Source organism: Phocoena sinus, chromosome 4, assembly GCF_008692025.1.
Source record: "Phocoena sinus isolate mPhoSin1 chromosome 4, mPhoSin1.pri, whole genome shotgun sequence".
Taxonomy (NCBI): domain Eukaryota; kingdom Metazoa; phylum Chordata; class Mammalia; order Artiodactyla; family Phocoenidae; genus Phocoena; species Phocoena sinus.
In genome coordinates this window covers 48825175-48848425 of record NC_045766.1, presented here as the reverse complement: position 1 = coordinate 48848425, position 23251 = coordinate 48825175, and the positions used below count along the sequence as shown (strand labels likewise).

Here is a 23251-nt window from a genome sequence, read left to right as displayed (position 1 = left end):
TAGCTGATTCACTTTGTTATACAGCAGAAGCTAACACAACATTGTAAAGCAATTATACTCCAGTAAAGATGTTAAAAAAAAATTAAAGGTCATGCAACACTAGTCTCACATTGCAACTTCCTCCTTCAGATGGGACAAATAAATTCTGCCAACTCACTATTACATTCTCAAAATTACAGACAGTATTTCAGTCCTCTAGTCATCAAGATCCTTCTTGCCTGCTTCACTTGTTTGTTCCTGTCTGGTTCCTGTTGGCACTGGAATTTGTGACCTCTGTTTTATAGGATATGGTCAACTGAAACAACTAGATGCGTTAGTATATGCATAACACACATAATTGAGATAATCCTGTTTAAACACCTAACAAATATTTTAAAGGAAAAACAAACAAAAAATATATAGAATGTTTGAAATATTGGAGCTATTTTTCTTTTTATCTCCTTAGGTAATAATAACCCATTATAGACATGTTTTGGGTGTTCCGCTTGATGACCGAAAAGCTATCAACAGCTATGCTATCAACAGTACAGAGGAACTACCCGCAAGCCCATTCCTAGGGGTCCCAACACCAACCCCTTGGGCTGAGGAAGAGCCTGTGGCATCTGCTAGCCTCGTCACCATGTTCTGGTCCCTGTCTGTGTCCAGCTTTCCAGTTGGTGGAATGATTGCCTCATTCTTTGGTGGGTTGCTTGGAGACCAGCTTGGAAGGTAGGCAAATTTCATAGACAAGCAGAAACACAGAAACTTCAGTATTTTCGGTGTCATAATTTGCTTAGAAAGAAATCATCTTTCCTTTTGTGGAATAGTTTCAGAGTTGTTTTTTCAACTCACGACCCTATGAGTTAGGTTGGTATTGGACCAAATAATGGAAAAATCTGTTGCAACCATCGGCTTAATAGTGGAGGCATTTACAGCAAAAGTGAGTTTGGTGTGTATTTCTAGATAATCACTCTGATTCTCTGACTTTGTAACTTGTAAAACATATTGAGAAACCACCGCACAAGTGGTTTACTCAGGAACTCAGTGGGGAGTCAAGCGTGGAATTTTTAACCTGGGAGTCGATTGCTGGCTTCATCAAATTGCTCCATTTCTCAGACATCCAGGTTTTCATCTTCAAATTAGAATTTGACATTTGGATCAGTCAGGTCCTAAGGTCCAGTCAATATCCCCCGCTCCCAGTTGCCCAATATACTTGGCGTGGGGTTTCTAGCTACCGCTCCTTTTATCTCAAAGCCCCAACAAAGGGCTGAAGCAAGTGGTGTCTCCATTTCTCTACTTTGGTTTCTATTATGTGTTTTGGATTAAAAACATCAGCGGAACTCCTTTACACTCAAATTTCATTTAGTCATGTGATGTACTAAAGCTCTTGGATCCCCCCACCCCCGCAGAGAGGAAGTAAAACAGAAAATAAAACGGTTATTTCTTTAGATTTATTTTCTGCTCTTTGCATCCATCTTTTATCACTCTTTTTCTCATGATAAAAACATGCAAATATGGAAAATGCAAAACCTTTAAAGTTCTAAATGATATAGGCAACTATCTTAGTAATACTGGATTACAGTTCATTTAACTATTTTTAAAATATTTATTTATTGTATTTATTTATTTTCCTTTTTTTTGGCTGCGTTGGGTCTTAGTTGCGGCACACAGGATCTTTGTTGAGGCATGTAGGATCCTTTTTGTTACGGCACGCAGCCTGCTCAGGTTTCTCTCTAGCTGTGGCATGCGGCTTTTCTCTCTCTCGTTGAGGTGCGCGAGCTCAGTAGTTGTGGCGCGTGGGCTTAGTTGCCCTGCAGCACGTGGGATCTTAGTTCCCCGACCAGGGATCTAACCCGCGTCCCCAGTATTGGAAGGCAGATTCTTTACCACTGGACCACCAGGGAAGTCCCTCATTTAATTATTAAAATCCCTACTTTTTGCTTTCTTGGCCACGCCACATGGCATGCAAGAATCTTAGTTCCCTGACCGGGGGTCGAATCCACAACCCCTGCAGTGGAAGTGCAGAGTCTTAACAACTGGACCACCAGGGAAGTCCTAAAATTCCTACTTTAAATTATAGTTTTCCCTCTCTGGTTATTAAATTCTGATAAGTTCTTCCTCTTGTACTGGAGTTTTTATATAATAAGACTGTAAGAATTTCTCTTAAGTAATGGGTAGCATGGTAATGCAAGTTTTATTCTTACTCTTATTTGAGAGGGACTTCCTCTACCATAAAAGAAAATGGTCAGTTCTTCAAATTTTTATCAACTTACTGGTGTTTAGCTGATCTTTAAATCAGTATCCATAAATTATGCAGGTCATTAACTGGCTTTAATTATTAAAAAACTTTAAAAATCATTTCAATTTGCACCAAGTTGGTTTAAGCAATAGTTGGAAATTTTTCTAGATTAATTATGTCTAAAATAAATAAAATTAAGCAAAGCTAAGTTAAATTTTTAAATATGGATAGACCAACTCTTTTAACAGCTATTGATGTTTTATACTTCTTATCACTGAGGAAAGAATTTAAGCCCTTGTCCCTCATTTAGAGAACAGATTCTAACAATCCAGTGACTTACTCTAAAATGTTTAATTAGTGTCCTGGTGGTGGAATCAGGATGCTTGTCTTCTCAAGTCTTAGGATTTAGGGGCGTCCCTGGTGGTCCTGTGGGTAAGACTCTGTGCTGCTAAAGCAGAGGGTCCAGGTTCAATCCCTGGTCGGGGAACTAGATCCCACATGCATGCCACAACTAAGAGCCCGAATGCCTCAACTACAGATCCCGCATGCCGCAACTAAAACATGCCACAACGAAGATCCTGCGTGCTGCAACTAAGATGAAGCGCAGCCAAAAACAAACAAAAAAAAAGGTCGTAGGATTTAGCATCAACAATGTCAAACGACCAAAACAATGTCAAATGACCATTTATCAAATTATTTATTGTGAACTAAAAGTGAGGCTTCCTCCAACTCTCAGTAGAAAAATGATCCTCCTTGAAAATAGCCCTAAAACTAATCATTTTAACTTCAAAATTAAGACAAAATAGTTCAGTCTCTTTCACAAAACTATTTTTCTAGGGAGATTCACTGAGAACTAACATGATGGTCCTTATTGCCAGGGTCATTGCTTTACTAGTTAAAAGTAAATAAAAGTGTACTTTTCCGTTACTGCTTTAAAAAACATCTTTCCTCGTAATTGTGTTAATAGTCAATATATGTCTATAGCCACTGTTTTATAGATTTGGGTTCTCAAAGTGAAATTTTACTTAAAATTTAAGTACCAGGGTAAGGTAGGGGAGACCATGATCTGGGCAATCCACACTACCATGAGTGAAGGAAGGTATACACAGCTTGCCTTTGAATATGTTCTTTCTTTTGTATCAAAAATGGAACTCACCAAAATAAAGCATTAACCTTTGGTTTCACACAGATCAAATCCCAGCTCTGTCACTTAATAGCTATGTGAAAATGAGCAAGTTACCTCAGTTCTCTAAGATGTTTCCCTCCATCTGCAATGTGGGGAAAGAAATACCTCCCTCGTGGCATTATTGTAAGGATTAAATTAAAATGAATATAAAAGGTTTAGTACACTGCTTGGCACAAAGTGAGCAGGCAGCAAGTGTAGATGATGATGATGAAGAAGCCTATGCCTACAGAAGTATTTAGAGCAAGATTTAAAGAAATATACGTAGACATATATTTCTTTCTCCCTGATTCAACCATTTCGTGTATTTTTAGATTATTTATTCTTGGCCATTTCTCACGTCTGAGCAGAAGTTAAAATCCTTTAAGGTGTATAGAGTGCTCCAGCATCCACTGGTGGTAAGGAAGAGGGACTTTAGAGCAATCCGGCATCAAAAATACTTTCAGGCTATCTATCTCTTTTACGACTTTTTATCTTTTCCCCGCCTAATGGAATATACTATTAGCTTAGCTAGTAACAGTTTCCTAGGGTAAATTATTGAATTTGCCTGCCCTCTGTCCTTGTGTAGAGAAAAAGCACTTCACAGAAGAACACCCCTGTCTTTTTCTACTATGCAGTTCTGAAGCTGGTCAGCTCTAAAGTACTCTATTTACCTGTCTTTGGGTAGTTGATAACTTGCATATACTAGCTTGCCGTTACTGCTCTAATGAATTACTACAAACTTAATGGCTTAAAACAACACAAATTTGTTTTCTTACCGTTTTGGAGACCCAAATTCAGTTTCACTTGGCTGAAGTCACAGTGTCAGCGGGACTCATTCTTTCTGGAGGCTCTGAGGAAGAGTCCATTTCCTTTCCCTTTCCCAGCTTCTGGTGGCCACTTCTGTTCCTTGGCTTGTGGCCCCTTCCTCCATCTTCAGAGCACATCACTACAAGCTTTATTTCTTTCATCACATCACCTTCTCCTCTGCCTTCCTAGTATAAGGATAGTCATGATTACATCATTGGGCCCGAATGGATAATCTCTTCAATTCAAAATCCTTAATTTAATCAATCTGCAAAATCCCTTTGCCATATAAAGTAACATATTCCCAGGGTCTGAAGATTAGGGTGTGGACCCTTGTGGGGTATTATCCAGCCCATCACATGGTTTTTTGGGCAATCATTGCAGTATGAGATCATATAGTTTTATTTTCCAGAAAAAAAAAAATCTGTTTGGTGTTTAAGATACTTGCTTAGAAAAAGCTCACCTATTAAAGTTTGAAACACTGACATAGAGCGTAACAAGATACTTACATTTCTTTGTGGGACAAAAATGACATAGAGCATAACAAGATACTTACATTTCTTTGTGGGACAAAAATTTTCACGCCTGTTCACTCAAATTCTTTTTATTGGCCTTAGCATCGACTGAACTTTGAAGGTTTTTGTGTACCTCAGTTTCCCATTTAACAGGAGGAAGAGTATCAGATACCTGCAAATGTCAATTTTCATATGATTAATTTTGAATATGATGTTTTTGTTGCTATTGTCAGCTTTATTACATATTTTACATTGGTTGACATTAACTCATAGATTCTGGAAATATGCTGGCATACAATGACAAAATAGGGATAACTGTAGTTCTCTATGATAAGGCTTAAAGTAAAAACGTGTTTTAATTTACTTCCAAATAATTCATACTAGAGAAAACTTAACTTTGAAGGTTCCTTTCATGATCTACATCAACTAAAAACTTGTACCATTAAAAGAAAAGAAAAGGGGTGTCATAGGTTACAACTCCAGAATTAAATTTAGCTATCACCAGGCAATTATTCTTTAAAACAATCAACTTCTAGAAAACTTAATTGTTAACTATTTGAAAAGGTGTCAGAAGTGTTATCTTAAAGCAAACCAGTCATCATCACAATTGAATCATCTCTATCAAAATGTGGAGATCAGGTACCTGCAACCCTAATTCTCCCATTATACATATATTACGTATTGTTAATGCTGTAACCCACAGACAGATCAAAGTAGCAATCATGGTTTAAGATTCCCCAACTAGCTCTATCAGCAACATTAAAATATTCAGTCTTAGGTAAAAATCTCAGCATGCTCTGAAAGCAAATAATTTTATCAAGTCTTGATGCTAAATTTATAATTCTTGCTTTTCAAATTTTCAGAATCAAAGCCATGTTGGTAGCAAACATTCTCTCATTAGCTGGAGCTCTCTTGATGGGGTTTTCGAAACTGGGACCATCTCACATTCTTATAATTTCAGGAAGAGGCATATCAGGACTCTACTGTGGTAAGTCATGCACACACACAGGCACACGCACACTCCCACACAAACACATACACACATCTGAAAATTATTCTGAAGGCAGATGTGGTTACATGTAGAGAACTTTTTTGAGCCTCGAGTGACATCATGAAAGGGAAAGGCGGTAGCATAAAGTTGCAGTCCTGAGTCAGGGAGGTTTGGGACCAGTAAGTGGAGTTGTAAGGGTATGTTCTTATCCACAGCGATGACAACATTTCTAGTCGTACGATCTAAGACAAATTATTTAACTTTGTTTCCTTATCCAGTAAGTGAGAAGGATAACAGTATCTACCTCCTGGAGATGCTTGTGAGAATAAGTGTTCAGCATAGAATGTGACTACAGCAAGCTGCCAAATGTGCTAGCTGTTATCATTACTCCCGTTGTTCAGTAGACAGCGGAAGACTGCTATGCCCAGACCCCTAACTCTACCCTTATGGCCTACCTGGCCACTGGTGTCTCTGTCTCTCCTATCTGGAAAGACCCTGACATTCTGGCCCATCTCTCAGACCACATTCCCTAGCCCTAAATGCTTCCACATGTAGCTGGTTGAAGGGTTAAAGTGGTGCTGACCATATAGGGAGAGGGAATCAGGCAGAATCAGTTGGTAGAGGAGTTCAGAAGGGAGGAAGGGTGCTCTTCCTAAGAACTTCCCATCTAACAGCTGAATCACTATTTCTTGGAGACAGCTTTTCAAACTACCTGAAGCAACTTATCAGCAGAAAGGGAGGATCGTGCATTCTCTAAAATAGTCAAATCTTTTGCTTCTCAATCCCAGTGACACCCATTGTCCCAAATCACAGCCACTAATAATATCCATTGGGGGTGGGAGAGGAAAGGTGAGGGCACAAAATGGTATATAAAATATTTTTAACACTTTTACCTGCAAAGAGGTAAAGACTATAATTCCATGAGTCTTCAATGATCAGTTGAAACAAAAGTCTAAGATTACTTGTCTCTTTTTGTTATTTTCAATGCTAATAAAAATAACTGAAGGGTAGCTTGATCAAGGTCAAGAGTCACCCCACTTGCGGAAAAAGCTTTGGATTCAGCGTGAATCGATTCTGGCACTGTCTTTGTCTGGCCTTAGTAACTGAATGTGAGACTCAGTTTCCTCTTCTGTAAAATGCAAATAATAACACAATCAAAGAAGTCCAAATCATGATTCTTCTATCCTTTCTCTCTGTTTTTAAAAATATAGCAAGAAAAAAATGACAAAATATTTTTGGTAAAGTTGAAGATAAATGCTGTAAACGTAACATGGAGCAACCTATCACTAGCATAGCCAAGTAACTCGTACTCTCCAACCACCTTTTAAAATTATGTCAGATCCTATTATGAGCATTAAAATTGCTAAAAATTATAGGAAATACAATTTGACTTCAGGTTCATGTGACTTCAGACCTGTGAGCTTATCTGCGTTTTCTGTTCTTGGGGTATAATGTTAGGCATTACACAAAAATAGTACAGCCTAGAATAGGACCAAACAAATGGGTTTTTTTCCCCTTCTTCTTTAAGATCAACAGACCACTCATTAGAGTTACATGTAAAAGCAGAAATTCAGATGCTGTATCAATCATGCAAATGTTCATGTGATATTAAGAACAATTTGAAGGATTAAAAAATACTGAAAAAAAATATTGAAACAACTCCTCAAAGCATCTTTCATACATTTGATAGGCAGGCCGTCCCTCTAAGAGGAAACCTCTGACAAATCTCACTTTCAAATTCTTAAGAAAATGCCGAACATCGCATTCAGCCTTGCTCATTGATAGTCTCTGACCTTCTTATGCACTCAGCAAATGGCTAGATACTCCACCATTTCCAACATGACTGATTGCATCTGCATCTAGGAAAACTATAGAAGGCAGAATGGCCTAGAGCTTTTCAAATGTCTGTATTCCTTTAAGCACCAGAAGTCTTTATGCAAATAAAATCTTTTCTGAAGCCTATTATTTGGAGAGAATAAAGAAGCTAGGTTTTCTCTGGTTGGAGTGATTGGGGGAAGAGCCTCTGAGTTCCTCAACCCCTTCCACCTTCCCCCTTGGCCTGGCCAACTCAACTGTGACCTTGAGGCACCTCCACATTGTGGATACTCAGACAGGGCTTGTAGTTCTCCACTAACACTCTATTGCACTGTGATCTTGGCTAAGTCGTTTCTCACCTTTATCAAGTAAAGAAGTTGGCCTAGATAAGTTCTAATTTGTCTTAATCCCACAAATCTAGAGTGAGAATATCATTGTGTTTTTAAGAATATTGTTAAAGCATTCTTCAGTCTCTTTTCTGAAGATAACCTAAGGCATTGTGATACAAACTCAATATTAACATGGATTTTTTTAAACTAAATAAGACAATGCTATGAATAATTGCCAAATGCATGACTAACCATTCCTTTCTATTCGTATATCCAACTACAACTTCATCTGGAGTCGCATCAACAAACATTCTTTGCGTAAACTGTGTGTAATTGTTGGGGACAAGGGCTCTTCCTTCCAACGAACTCAGGAAGGGAGTTTCAGCAGAATATTGACTGTACTTAAACAGAATTATTGTTATTGAGATAGTCCTGGCTACACTTTAACGTTTATGTTCATGTTTCATTCAGGGTTAATTTCAGGCTTGGTTCCAATGTACATTGGTGAAATTGCTCCAACCACGCTCAGGGGCGCTATTGGCGCCCTTCATCAGCTGGCCATTGTCACAGGCATTCTTATTAGTCAGGTAAAAACTCCCATCCCCTACCTCACCCATCCTCTACTTTACCCAACTTCTCCTTCCCTGACTGTCCACTCTCACTGTAGAACGACACAGAGGAAAGAGGCAGTTCCACAGGTGGTAGTGGAGGTGGTATAGAGACGTAGCCTTTTTAGCTCAAAGCTAAAGTACTACTACTCCACTCTTCACTTTTCCCCTTGGAGTTGCGGTGGGGTTGGCACTGGAGGTGACCTGGTAAGCCAAGTCTTGAACTGCTGGAGCTATTCTAGAATTAAATTACTCCATTTAGATTTCAAGGAATAAAAAATTTCAAAATTTTGCCTACCCAGGTTTCCTTTGTTCTGAGCATCTTACCTGCTCAAATTTAATATGCAAATGCTTACAACAGCAGTTCTTGTTCAGCTGGCTCTATTCTTTCCTTCTGTCCTACGTTCTCAGAGGGAGTCCTAGAACCTCAAACCTATGGCTATCCAGAGGATAAACTACTTGCGGTAGGGATCACAAAACTAGTTCTCATCAGAGTAATTGTTTTATCTATGTAACCCCATTCTATTTAAGTTCTGGGTAATCTAAGAAGAAATTTTTTTTTTTTTTTTTTTTTGCGTTACGCGGGCCGCTTACCGTTGTGGTCTCTCCCATTGCCGAGCACAGGCTCCGGACGCGCAGGCTCAGCGGCCATGGCTCACGGGCCCAGCCGCTCCGCGGCATGTGGGATCTTCCCGGACCGGGGCACGAACCCGTGTCCCCTGCATCGGCAGGCGGACTCTCAACCACTGCGCCACCAGGGAAGCCCTAAGAAGACATTTTTTTAACAAAGGTCCAAAGATGCATGATTTTTGCTGTTGTTTTAGATATCGAATGTGTGCGTAAAAGTTTGGTTGATTCGCATCCTAAATGTCCCATAGGAGTTAATGAAAACAAATCTAGGTGCATTCTTTGTAGAACAAAGAGTCCATAATTCAGTTCAGATGAGACACACTAGCAGTCGTTTTCATCTTGTGCATGCTTGTGCATACGTGAGTCACAGCTGTCAGGGATTACTATCAAATAGCCAATGTGCTTTTTCAACAAACTGTTTCAGAAGGCAGATCCAGAGTGATGTGCAGTTGACATGCTTCCTCCCTGACTTTTCAGATCGTTGGCCTCGACTTTATCCTGGGCAATCATGAGCTGTGGCACATCCTGCTTGGTCTGTCTGCTGTGCCAGCTGTTTTCCAATCTTTGCTGCTCTTCTTCTGTCCAGAAAGCCCCAGATACCTTTACATCAAGTTGGATGAGGAAGCCAAAGCAAAGAAAAGTAAGTCTATGGGTGGTTTTACTTTCTTCCTATTGTTTTGGAACCATCAGCTAATGAGAAAGAGTGTGCATGAATGGATACTCATGAAATTGCTACCAGCGCTTTCCAAATGAAGTCAGTGATTATATGCAACCGTAAACATTCACACAAACCCAAACAGAAAATCCACATACGGAGACTTCTAAGAGACCTTTCCTGCATTATCCTTCCATGATAATGAGGATCACAGCTTTGTTTGTCATAAGATGAAGCGAAATGTTCTGCCTTTTTGAGAAATAAAAAAGCAGGATTTAATTTAACAAGAAAGAATTTCCAACACCCATGCTATTAAGTAACAGAAAGGGCTATGCAGAACTGTAGCTCTTTCATTAACATAATACAAATAAATTTATTTTTGTTTTGATCTGAGTTGTGTCAACCTGATCGTTTTGGGGGACAGGCTTGAAAAGACTCAGAGGAAGTGATGATGTCACCAATGACATCACTGAGATGAGAAAAGAAAGGGAAGAAGCATCAAGTGAAAAGAGAGTCTCCATAGTTCAGCTCTTCACCAATTCCAGCTACCGACAGCCTATTCTAGTGGCATTGATGCTGCACATGGCTCAGCAGTTTTCTGGAATCAATGGGGTAAGTTTAAGAACGTCCCCTAACTCTTAAGAGCAAAGTGAATTAAGATAGATGAGGAAAGGGGTTTAAGTTTAAATAACTAAAGGATACTTTAAAATGTTGACATCACATGTCTTACTACAACAAATATATTGAATGAGCGTTAATTTTTTGTCTTGACTCATCTGCCTTCTAAAATCAACTTACAGTTTTTTAAAATGTCAATAATCAATGGTCTGCATGTCTATTAAGATGAAGGTTAAAAGGCAAGTCATAACGAATACAAAAGAGGGAAGAGGAGAATAAATATAACTAGAAGACTAAATTACAAGGGGCTTCCAGAGTTGAGTATCAAATTTAGGATTTCTGATAGCCTAAGCAAAAGGAGTCCATGATTCCCTCTGTCTATTTAAATGAAGTATACCAGATAGCCTTGTGCAAAGAAGTTTCCTGCCATCCAAGAAACTTTCACTCTATTTGGGGAGATAGCACACAAAATAAACAATAGAGTGAACTGACATGATATTGGTGAGTAAGGGTAATAGAAAAGAAATGACTGAAAAACATTCTGAGTACTAAACTAGCTAGCATTTAGGTTTTGAATTGAAATTCTCATATTATGCAGACTAAAATTGTTCTACTGACAATTAGCTACTAGAAGAAAAAAATTAAGCATTTGTTAAGAAACTAGATAAAGAAAATCACTGATCCCCTTTCATTGCTGTTAAAAATGTGGTTTGGGCTTTTATAGTGAGCCAATCCTAGATTCACAAAGACACTTTGGGGGTGACTGATGAATGGGCAGAGACTTGGGGGAAGCAAAGAAAGCAAAAGTTGAAGCATGAGTTGAAGCAAAAGAAGACCTGAGCCTCACGCCACAAAGTGAATGCTGCTCTGCTGTGGTCTCCATCCTCCTTTAACAGGTCCCTGATACTCATTTTTTATCTCTTAACTCTTTATAACTTTGGGGCTCAGAGACCAAATCTGTTATCCTCTCTCTCGGCTCTGCTTGTATATCCAAGAGCACAACACTTAATCTCTCTAAACCTCCCTGCTCTAGCTTCCATCCCTGTGCCTGACTTAGAGGCACTCAGGAAGTGTCGAACCACGCGCTGTCAGGCAGCCTAAAATGGTGGGCTGGTGTGCAGTGAGTAATCCACTCCTCACTGAACACAGTCTGAACAGTCCTCCTGCGTCAGCCATGTCTGCAGGAAGAGGCACCAGCAGCAGGACATGCTATGTGGGAAAGGAACTGATGGAAGATGATAGAACAAAAAAGATGATGTAAAAGACTATTATAAACATAAGGACGTAGCCAAATAATAAAGCCTATTAGGGAGGTTGTGAATCAGATTTCTCCATCCACTGAGATTGGTGGAAAATTTTGGGTTACATCAATGACAACCAGAACTCTATACACACTGGTGAGAGTACAAATCGACACAACTTTTTTTTTTTAATTTTTATTGAGGTATAATTGATTTACAGTGTTGGGTTAGTTTCAGGTATACAGCAATCTGTTATACAAATACATATATCCACTCTTTTTTTAGATTCTTTTCCCATATAGGCCATTACAGAGTACTGAGTAGAGTTCCCTGGGCTATACAGTAGGTCTCCATTAGCTATCTGTTTTATATACAGTAGTATGTATGTGACACAACTTCTTTGGAAAACTGTTTGGCAGTATCTATCAAAGCTGAGAACATGCATACACTACAACCCAGCAATTCTATTCCTAGGTGTAAATGTATACATATTTTACCAAAAGGCTTGTACTAGAATGTTCAGAGCAGCACTATTCATAGCCACTCTAAATGATAACTACCTAAATACCCATCAATAGTAGAATGAGTAACTAAATTGTGGTATATTAATACAATTATACACTAAACAGCAATGATAATGAACAGCCTGAAAATACAACAATATGGATAATTCTATAAAAGTAATGTTGATGCCAGATACAAAATACACACAAAATATGCGGTTCCATTTATATCATGTACAAGACTAGGCAAAATTTATCTATAAGGATAGAAGTTGAAAGAGTTTCCTTTGAGAAAAGGGTGACATTCGGGGGGGGGCTTCTGGAGGGCAGGAAATGATTTGTTTTTGATCTAGACTATACAGGTGTGTTTAGTTTGTGAAAATTAATTGAGCTGTACACTTAAATGATATGTGTACTTTTTTGCATGTATTTTATACTTTAACAAAAAAATAAAGTGCAGATGTACAGTTTTCAGCTAAATAGAAGGAGAACTTTTAAGTGATTGGAAGCTTTACACACTGAAGGAAGATTGTGGTTTCTCCTTCCCTGGAGGAAGAGGGTGGATAAAACCTTTTGGGAGTATTAGGGACCCTGGTTCCATTGAAACACCTAAAAATAAAAAAACGAAAATAATTCTTGCTTTAAAGCCATGAGTGCTAGGCTTCTTGATTAAGGCTAAACTATTATTATTTTGCAGATATTTTACTACTCAACCAGCATTTTTCAGACAGCTGGAATCAGCCAACCTGTTTATGCAACTATTGGAGTTGGTGCTGTCAACACAGTTTTCACTGCTCTCTCCGTAAGTAAAATAACTCTATATAAATATTCTGCTTGCTCCTCAGTCCAGAAATGGGAGTAAAATAACCTTGTAATATAAAAGTGACCCATGACTTATTGTCCACGTGTAGTGGGTATGTAGATAGAACCAAGTGGGTCACAGGAAGAGTCCTATATGTGAATAACCAACCACTGTATTGAGATTAGGCATAACTGAACAGGTGGATCACTGGTTCTCCTTATCTGCTGAAGATGTCATTTGTCTCTCATTTGTGAATTAGTAACTCACTTGGGGGCACAGACACTTGGTATTTTTGTGTAAATACCTGGGCTCTTTCTCCTTTGCTCTGTACTTAAGGCCCTTGATATTAGCAAACAGCTTGTCATTTCTATCAGCATTGGATCCTAGATCCTCTCCTTCCATGGTTGAAAATTTTTATCCTGATATCTCAGAAAAAACATTTTTAAAATAAACATGGTCCTCTCAATTAGATAGCTAAGCCTCTAGCAAAATTAAACTGATTCAGTAAATTCTTATGATGTTAGGCCATTGGGCAGAACTTCCAGGTAGTTCACAAGGCCATGGCTTCTGGTGATGTATGTGACTGTGATATTATGAGAGGATGGAATAGAAGCGGTTTATAACTTGAAATGTTATTGCTATTTTTGAAATGTAACTTTTTCAACTGTCAAATTTTATTATACACTTTTGAAAATTTTTCTCAGCAAGGGAGGAGGTCATATACTCTTCTTAAGATCACATACCTTATCTAAGGAATGATTCAGTATATTGACAGTAATAATATTTAATATAACAATCTAAGAATTAAAGTAAACAAAAAACAACAGCAAAACCCCCCAAACTTCCCAACTAACGTAACTCACTTTAAAATGAGGATAATTGAGTTTATCTTTGAATGCAGATGTTAAAAAAGCTTGTGCTTTTTAATTTTGGTCACAGTGCTATATACTCAATATACTTTAGTCACTTGTTTTTCATTCTCTGCACATGGACTTTTAACTATTACCTAGAGTAGTCAATAAATTACAACCTGGCTACCTAGATCAAAAGGCAGGTTTGTCCAGGCCACATTAAACAGAACTGGACCTTGGAAAGAGAAGGAAGAACAGATATTAAGGGAACACCAGTGCTTCTGTAGAAATGCCTTTAGAGGCATTTAAAGGCATTCATGGCCTGTTCAATCCAAAAGGCCACTCTAAACCAATAAAGGCCTGGTACTAGGATGGAATCCAAGGGAATATTCCCATTCTTTTGTCTCCTGAGATAATATTTTTGCAAATCCCACTTCAACATATTTTTTTCATATAGAGACTATGATTAAAACATTTTATGTGTAACAGGATTTGCTATGTAAAGCATCACGTTATCAAGATCAGGGTAACCCAAACTCTAAGAATATCTAACGAGAAAACTACTGCAGAATTCCATTTTTGTCCTCCCCCCCACCAGCCAACCCCATGGAGTGGGAAGAGTTGTTCTGAAAATAGAGCCTTGATTATTTTGAATCTACCTTTTTTGAACTCATCCTTTTATTCTGTGAAAGTTTTTGCATGACTGACATAATTTTTTTTTTTTTTTTTTTGCGGTACGCAGGCCTCTCACTGTTGTGGCCTCTCCACTGCGGAGCACAGGCTCCGGACGCACAGGCTCAGCGGCCATGGCTCACGGGCCCAGCCGCTCCGCGGCATGTGGGATTTTCCCAGACCGGGGCACGAACCCGTGTCCCCTGCATCGGCAGGCGGACTCTCAACCACTGTGCCACCAGGGAAGCCCCCTGACATAATTTTAAAAAGTCAACTCTAATCAGCTGTCTAATTAACCCTCCAGGACTACAGATAACAGTTAACATTTTTAATTATATTTATTTTTGAAAAGTTGTTTTAAAGTTCAAAGAAGTACATAAAGGACAGCCTCTCAGTCCTCCAGTTTATCTCGCCAAAATCAACCAAGGTTACCGAATTCTGTGTATCCTTTCAAATAAAGATGTGCAATTAGTAATATGTACTGATAACATATTAATGTTTCAACAGTTTGGAAGGAACATAATCAATCTTTTTTTCTGGATGAGTACTTGGAGAAAGAGATAGACTTTTCCAACTCGATGCTGAATTATGTTCCACATTTCCAGATTTTCTTTTAAACTAATGAGCTGGTAGAAGGGAGCCTGTAATCTTGAGTAAGAAAACAAAACAGGAAGAATATAAAGGGAACTGGAAGGCAGCATAGGTCCAGAGGAGGAAGAGTGGCTCCAAGTAAGCATCCAGGATCTGAGTGATGTACAGTGTCTGCAGCGAAAATGAGAATTAAGATCAGGTAGACATCTCTGGCCCCTGACCAAATCTCACCCTGTATCACACCCTTTCCTGAGTGCTCACCTAGCCCCAAGGAGGGAGTCCAACTCAATTTTCAAGGCATGTAGTTTTAGAGTTTATAATCCTATTAGCAATAATTGTTCAGAAATAGAAGAAACAGACACAGTAAAAGCCCTTATTCCTGAAGAAATCCTCCAGTTTTCTTGGCAGCTTGACATGGTGTCATCAAATCAGATTTAAAAGTCATAATTAAAGAGTCAAAATATAGAGAGAAATTTTATGAACTTGAGAAAGGTTTGTTTTTCCCACTTTCTTCTCAACAATTAAACGTGGGCTCCTTGCTTCCCTGGTGGCCCAGTGGTAAAGAAGCCACCTTCCAATGCAGGGGACGCGGGTTTGATCCCTGGTCAGGGAACTAAGATCCCACATGCCAGGGGGCAACTAAGCCCATGAGCCACAACTACTGAAGCCCGCACGCCCTAGAGCCCACGCTCCACGACTACTGAGCTCGAGCGCCTCAACAAGACAGCCCACGTACCGCAAACTACAGAGCCCACACGCTCTGGAACCCGCACGCCTCAACTAGGGAGAGAAAACCTGCACACCACAACTAAGAGAGAAGCCCACGCACCACAACAAAAGATCCCGCATGCTGCAACTAAGACCCCACAGAGCCAAAAAAATAAAGAAAATTAAAAAAAAAAAATTTTTTTTTTAATGTGGCTCTTTGCTTACCACCCTGAAGTGATTTGAAACTCTAATATGAAATGTCTCTGAGATGAAAGGGGCTTTCATTGTAGGTGAAAAGAAATGTTTCTCAGATATTTTCAGAGCCAAAACTCACTACACTAAGGGTATTGGATTGCTGTTGATTTACTGATAGATTTATGAGCCTAGCCAATTTACTCACTGAAGTGAGAAATTATGACAAGTAGTTTTTGTGTGTGTGACTCTCCAACCTCGGCAGTATTCCAAGGATCAAGCAAGAGTCTATTCAACAAACTCTGGTCCTGGCTAATTGTAAATCTTAACCATTAGTGCAAAGATCCACAGACCCACAGGAATCGACACCAAATCTCCTGAATTAGGATAAGAAAGCCCTTTAACCTTTTGCTTTAAAGTCATACCTTTTCAAGTGGATAGTTCATTACCAGCACCAGGTACATTTAGGCTCACCAGAAAAATGTGGACCTGACTATTTTGGTGAGGCCATCAAACTCTGTATGCTGCCCCTGAGTGGACACAGTTTGACTTTATTTGCAGTAAGAAAGTCGGATGTGAATAGTTAACACATCAACAGTTGTACTGTTTCAGGGGTCTGCAGTGCTCAAACCCTTGCAATTATAACTTAGGATAATTATCAGAAGGGAAATTAACATCATTTTTATGTAGGACCTTCGTATTTTAAGTCTACAGGAAATATATTGGGAGAGGTCCAAGAGGTCCAGTCTCTAAATATTGCACCCAAAATGATAAACATCAGTGGTGGTAATGCTATGGTTCTTTCTCTAGAATGGCCTGTTCAAATCAATGTGACGAAAGGAAGCCAGTAGTTGTAAATCACCTCTGTTCACTGAGAACAGCTTTGCCACCCCAGGCAACAGTCACCCCCCTCCTGAGTTCCACATCTGTAAAACGGAATAACAGAACGGCCTCTTTCCAGCTGTATAAATTAAAATGATCTCTTTGGCAGTAAAAACGATTTAAGTATAAAGCCAATATGTTTTAAATTTTTCCTAGGTATTCCTTGTGGAGAAGGCAGGGCGACGCTCTCTGTTTTTAATCGGAATGAGTGGGATGTTTGTTTGTGCCATCTTCATGTCGGTGGGACTTGTGCTACTGGTGAGTTTGGTGCCTGCACTGAGATTTTTGATTACCATATGATAGCACTTCTGAGCTACAAGGTTAAATGTTTGAGATTGACTTACGAAATAAAGCAAGAGGAACAGCATATAATACAAAGGAGAAGTGTAAAGAAAAAGAGAACTAGTTTAGGGGTTTAAATATAGAACATCAGCAGGTAAACTGTGCTTGTTACCCAGAGAGGCAGTGTATATAATAGTAGAGCACAAGCTCTGGGATTAGCCCAACCAGGTTCTAATCCTGGCTCTGCCACTTGGCTGCCTGTGTGACCTTGGACAAGTACCTAGACCTTTCCAGCCCAGCACCAGCATCCACTACTTTACAGGAGGTCGTGCATCCTGTCTAGCAACCTTGGTATGAGTAGAAGCAAAGGTCACTGGATCCTTGCTTTTCCTCTTTCACAGGAAAAGAGTGACTGAGAGTCATGGAAAATCCTAATCCAGAGGATTTCCTATAGCGCAAAAGATCTAAGGATGACTAAAACTAGAATAAAGTTGTCTATGACTAGAATAACTTATACTTAATTGAATATAAACACATCAAGAAGGGAGCTATGTCATCTCTGAACTCAATGAGAATCTACCTAGCTAAAGGAAGAAGCAGTCAATGTCAGTTCCACTTTTGCTTTGTTTTTTGTTTTCTCCTCAGAATAAATTGGCTTGGATGAGTTACGTGAGCATGACAGCCATCTTCCTCTTTGTCAGTTTTTTTGAAATTGGACCAGGCCCCATCCCCTGGTTCATGGTGGCTGAGTTTTTTAGTCAAGGACCACGCCCTGCTGCTTTAGCAATGGCTGCTTTCAGCAACTGGACCTGCAATTTCATTATAGCTCTGTGTTTCCAGTACATTGCGGTAAGCAGCCTGATACTGTACAAATTTACTGAACAGAAGATAAGGTTGAAGAGCTGCTAATTGGAACTCTGTTTATTCTCTGTGCAGGACTTCTGTGGACCTTATGTGTTTTTCCTCTTTGCTGGTGTAGTCCTGGCCTTTACTCTGTTTACATTTTTCAAAGTTCCAGAAACCAAAGGAAAGTCCTTTGAGGAAATCGCAGCAGAGTTCCGAAAGAAGAGTGCTTCAACCAAAGCACCAAAAGCTGCTGTAGAAATGGAATTCCTTGGAGCTACAGAGACTGTGTAAAGATAACCTGCTTTTTGACAGGAACAGAAACAGGAAGGAAGCAGTGTTTTTTAAATGACAAGTTTTTTGAGAATTCTATATCTACATCTTGAAGTACTGTTTTATTTTTTAAAGAGATGTTATAGGCTTTGATCAGAAATGTCATCAAATATTACAAAGAAAGTATTTTTTTAACTTCGAGAATCTATTTTGGGTGGTAAGACTCTATAATTAAGTAAACCAAAAAGTCTAGCTCATTTTGGTACACTAAATGGCAAGTACATTCTAATGTTCTTAGTGCTGTCCTTTACAACAAGAGTATCCTGAAGTTGAAGCAGTTTCAGAGTTATTGCTTCATTAAGCACGTGACTAGAAACCTGAAGACACAACCAATATTTACATATTTAAATACGATCAAGTTGGAATTTTCCTACCTGCAGACCTCATATCAATACTAAGGGAGATATGACTAGTGGCAGTAAGGTCCATGTTAAAATTGATAACTTTTCCAATTTTTCCCCTCAGCTTTTTTCTTGTGCATTAGAATTTGTGTTGTGCTTTAAAAGTTTTTTTGTTATTTTTCATGTGGAATAGTTTATTAAGCACATTAAAATATGGTTATAAAGAAAAACTTTTATTTTGGGTAGGCTTACCAAAATCTTTCAGTATTTGGGGAAAAAAATTTTTTTTTTGTTACTTTGATGACCAAATGGTTTTTGTAAGATTAAACACTAAAAGGTTTTACCTGATCATTTAGCATGGGTTATCAGTTAATATTAACAGTTATTATAAACCCATGTTAATTCCTTGCTGGTTCAATCCTTTGAGCTATAGTTTGTTTTGCGTTTTAACTGAGCACAGCTTGGTTTTCTGAGTTGTGTTATAAAATATACTCAAACAGTGATAAATCAAACACTTTGTATATCTCCTCAAACCCCAAATAAGATACAACAGTCTAACGTAGGAAATTGGAAGTAAAAGATTGCTCTGTTTGTTAAAAAATATTTTCTGAATTCTTATGTTTTAAAATAGAGTTGAAAAGGTGAGGTTGGAAGATCCTGAGGGCAGCCTCCTGAAAATTCATGAATGTTTAATTTCAGACTTGATCAATATCCTTTTTTAATTTTCTTGAAAAGACTTGAGTTGCCTAACACAAAGCAATCATCCCATCTGACGTTTCCTTTTTTGCCTTAGCAGGATATGGATGCTATCTAAGCTGTTCTCTTGCAATTGCTACCATTGTACATTGTGCCATAGGTACACTACCTATGTGCCAGGCACTGTTACAAGTGCTTTTATGTGGACAAATTGGAAATACACAGATAATTGAACAGACTTTCACTTACAGTCAATTTTGCAACTATGGAAATACAGTTCTGATGGATACCAAAGGCTTAGCAGGGAGCTAAAGTATCCCCAGGCTGTTTTCCTCACAAAGCAGAGCACTGAATCAATCTTTTTTTACATTTGCTTTAATGTGCATGAAAGAAAGGCACTTTTTAAAAAGTTCTCTTTAAGAGTGGGAAAAACAATACTGAACACTTGGTGGGGGGGGGGGGTTGTTTGTTTTTTCTTTTTTTTTTTCCTTTATTTTTCTTCCCTTTTTTTGACCAAAGGTGTTTACCTTTACGTAATTTGACATTCCAAACAACATGAAATTATTTCTTTTCACTTTGATTTTTGTTTCCTCTGGGCCAATTTGGGATAAACTACTTTCACTTAGGACTTCAGAACACAGTCACAGTGAGCTTAAATAGTTCAGTAGACCTTTTTGCTAAACTGTGAACTCTGTTTAAAAAAAAAAAAAAAGTAGGGACTCTGAATAGGGCAGGAGCAGGAAAATGGCTCATCTTGCGGCTCCTGTCTTCTTCAGGATGCTGAAGACCTTTGAGAAGCCCAAAGTTGCACTGGTAAAGAAATTTAACATATTTATAGGCGATGAATGTGATTTATTCACATTCCTTAATCACTATTCCTGACCTCATTTAGAATAAAGTAGTAAAGGTTTAAATAAAGAACCAAAAGACCCCTTTTAAGTTTTAATTAATTATTCTGATTGACCACAAATACCAAAAATTCGGACCCTGCAGTCTTCTGCCTCAGAGAAATGTAAATGGCTTACATTGTTTCCCTTTCATAATTTTTTCCTTTCAGAGATACAAGTGAGTTGAAAAGAAACATTAAGATGAAATAAGAGGCTAAGACAAAGGAACTAGCTTAACATGATAACAAAAACTCCTAGGTTTTCAACAATATTCATCATAATAGATAATAATATCGGCACTAATTAATTAGATTTAATCCCAGGGAAATTAGACGGGTGTTTGAATGTTTAATTTTCATAGTATGCTACCATTCTTGTGGAATTATTTTCCTACTCTAACATCCTTACAAATGTGATTTTCTCTTAGCTTGCTCGGAGCATGATTACACTTCTTGATCTGGCTACTCATCTGCTAGATCTAGTGTTGCCCACTGTCATGACACCAATGCACGGATCTCCTCTCACTTCCTTCTCCCCACTCTCCACTACACGATCAGCACAGTAGTGCATGCTGAGACACAGTAAGAGAAAGCCCCTCCTCAAGGAGCTCAGTCCGTTGAGGAGCTCAGGAAGACCAGGGTATAAACATCCCCATCTGCATCTTTTTCCTTCCATGAACCTCAAACTGAAGGCCTCTTTTGTAAAGAGGGCTCAATCATATACCTACCTCAGAGAGCTGTTGTGAAGATTAAATGTAAAGTGCTAAGCAGAGTGTCTGGTACAAAGGGGCGCTCAATAAATGTTACCTAGAATTAGTATTCATGAAGATACTGTTAGGATACAGGACTACCATATATAAGATAGTTCCAATTTTTTGTTTTGAATAAAAATAGTTATATAAATTCAAGATAATATTTTCTTACTTCAAGCAACAGTCTCATGACGACAAGGGAATGGTAAGAATTAGGGTAGATATTAGGCTATCTAATTCTTAAACCCATACCTGATATTTCTAAGTAGGTTAAAAGAGTTTCTATTGTATTTTTTAAACTTGCTTTTGCCTAAGTTATTTTTTAAGAGGTCTATATGTAATATTATTTCTTTGGATAATACTAAGTACAAAATAAAATGCTATATATCATATTTAAATGTAATTTAATAGGATTAAATCACAGGGCAAGACCAAACCTTGATAATCCTCAAAAATTGCAAAAGTGTATAAACCTGTATACATGCATAAGCGACTTCTTCTTGCTAGCTTATTGTTGCAAACGTAGCAAATAAAGCAGTATTAGGCAATATCTTGTGCTCACAGTGTCCTAAGCAAAGGTGCTGAGTAAAGTATATACAATTTTTCATTACAATTCTGTATTAGTGACCTGAGGAGAAAAGGTTTATTGTCAACCACTCTGAGCCATCTGCTGGTGTTTTTACTGCTTTCTAATTGAGTGCACATTAGAAAGAATCATCATGAAAATAAACTTGTTTTATTAGTATGTATACACTATTAATATCTATGCACATACATAAACTATATGAATGTATACATATTTATAGTATGTATACACTATAGTTTTATGTCAATAAGTATATTTCCAAATACTGTGTTGTTTTATTTTATGTAGAAAATAACCACATTTAAGAAAATTGATATTGGTTTATTGTGTATACTCATTTCCTCTCACAGTATCTTTCCTATTCTCATTTTAAAGATAATATGTGAGTTACATTTTAAACCAAAATTTTATTTCCATCAAGCAGTTGTTTTGATTATCAGTAGTAGAAAAAACTAACCTGTAGGCTAGGTAAGAACAACTGAAGAGGAATGAATGGCTCCCTTTGATGAAAATAGAAATAATTTAATTCAGTAAATATTGAATTGCGCTTCTATTATGAACAAGACACTTTATTAAAGTTTTGTAAAAGAGACAAAGCTTAGAAAACATGGTCCCTATCCTCATTCACCTGCATACTCATACAGGGGATAAAATTTGAAAACAAATAGTTATAGTACAAAGGAGAGAAAAGGAAAAACTGTAAGTTAGTGGTTTTAAAATTTTTAAGTTAATATCTAAAATTTTTCATCATATGTTTAAATAGTTGCAAAGGATATAATTTTTCAAAATATAGTATATATTTACATTTTTAAATTGCTATGCTCTATTTATTCAATAGCATTTAATTACCATAGTAATTTGTTACTCACCATAACCATTTAAAATATATATATAAATATATTTTTATATTTAACAGTTGGAAAATTTACTGCATTATTTTCTATTCTCATATTTCTGTTCCATTTCCCCCAAAGAATTTTATCCTAAAGTAATAAATATACGTGCTTTAAAATATTTTTGATGATTCTAAGTTTCTGCAACAAAAAATATCTATAATTTGAATTTTAATTTTTAAAAATGTCCTGTGTCTACAAAGGTCAAAATGTTTAACCTCTTTTTCTTTTCTGGATTGAGTTAGCATTTATGATAACTAGTAGCACATAACTGCTGAAAATTATCCATATTACAAATTTTGATAAAATTATTCATTTTTTAATTTTTTTATTGAAGTATAGTTGATTTACAATATTGTGCCAATCTCTGCTGTACAGCAAAGTGACTCAGTTATATACGTTTATCATTTTTTAAATATTTATTTTAGAAATTCATCTCAGTGAGAAGTATGGGTTTTCTTCAAGTAATTTAAATATTAATGGATAGGGGCTTCCCTGGTGGCGCAGTGGTTGAGAGTTCGCCTGCCAATGCAGGGGACACGGGTTCGTGCCCCGGTCTGGGAAGATCCCACATGCCGCGGAGCGGCTGGGCCCGTGAGCCATGGCCGCTGAGCCTGCGCGTCTGGAGCCTGTGCTCCGCAACGGGAGAGGCCACAACAGTGAGAGGCCCGCGTACCGCAAAAAAAAAAAAAAAAAATTAATGGATAGATATTTCTTATTACTAATGTGAAACAGTGTTCAACATAAATCCTATCATTACTTTTTGTTATTATAGATGTATTGAAAATCTTGTTTTCATAAATAAGTAGATAGGAATGGAAGAACCAATGTCATTTAATTCCATAACTA

The 23251-nt window shown here is 37.8% G+C and overlaps 1 protein-coding gene across 3 annotated transcripts in view; it reads left to right on the top strand.

Moving 5' to 3' along the window:
• The window catches only part of SLC2A2 (solute carrier family 2 member 2), a 34415-nt gene extending 12942 nt beyond the window's left edge, over window positions 1-21473 (top strand). For 2 of the 3 annotated variants that reach the window (XM_032631392.1, XM_032631390.1), the window contains exons 3-11: window positions 446-708; window positions 5566-5690; window positions 8309-8424; window positions 9553-9715; window positions 10155-10342; window positions 12790-12894; window positions 16947-17048; window positions 17718-17921; window positions 18009-21473. In XM_032631392.1, the coding sequence (XP_032487283.1) occupies window positions 620-708; window positions 5566-5690; window positions 8309-8424; window positions 9553-9715; window positions 10155-10342; window positions 12790-12894; window positions 16947-17048; window positions 17718-17921; window positions 18009-18209 (1293 nt within the window). In that variant the 5' untranslated portion in view covers window positions 446-619 and the 3' untranslated portion in view covers window positions 18210-21473. Of the gene's footprint in view, window positions 1-445; window positions 709-5565; window positions 5691-8308; window positions 8425-9552; window positions 9716-10154; window positions 10343-12789; window positions 12895-16946; window positions 17049-17717; window positions 17922-18008 lie in introns of those variants that run through there. The other variant, XM_032631393.1, reaches the window with a different exon arrangement.
• Window positions 21474-23251: the final 1778 nt, after the last annotated feature.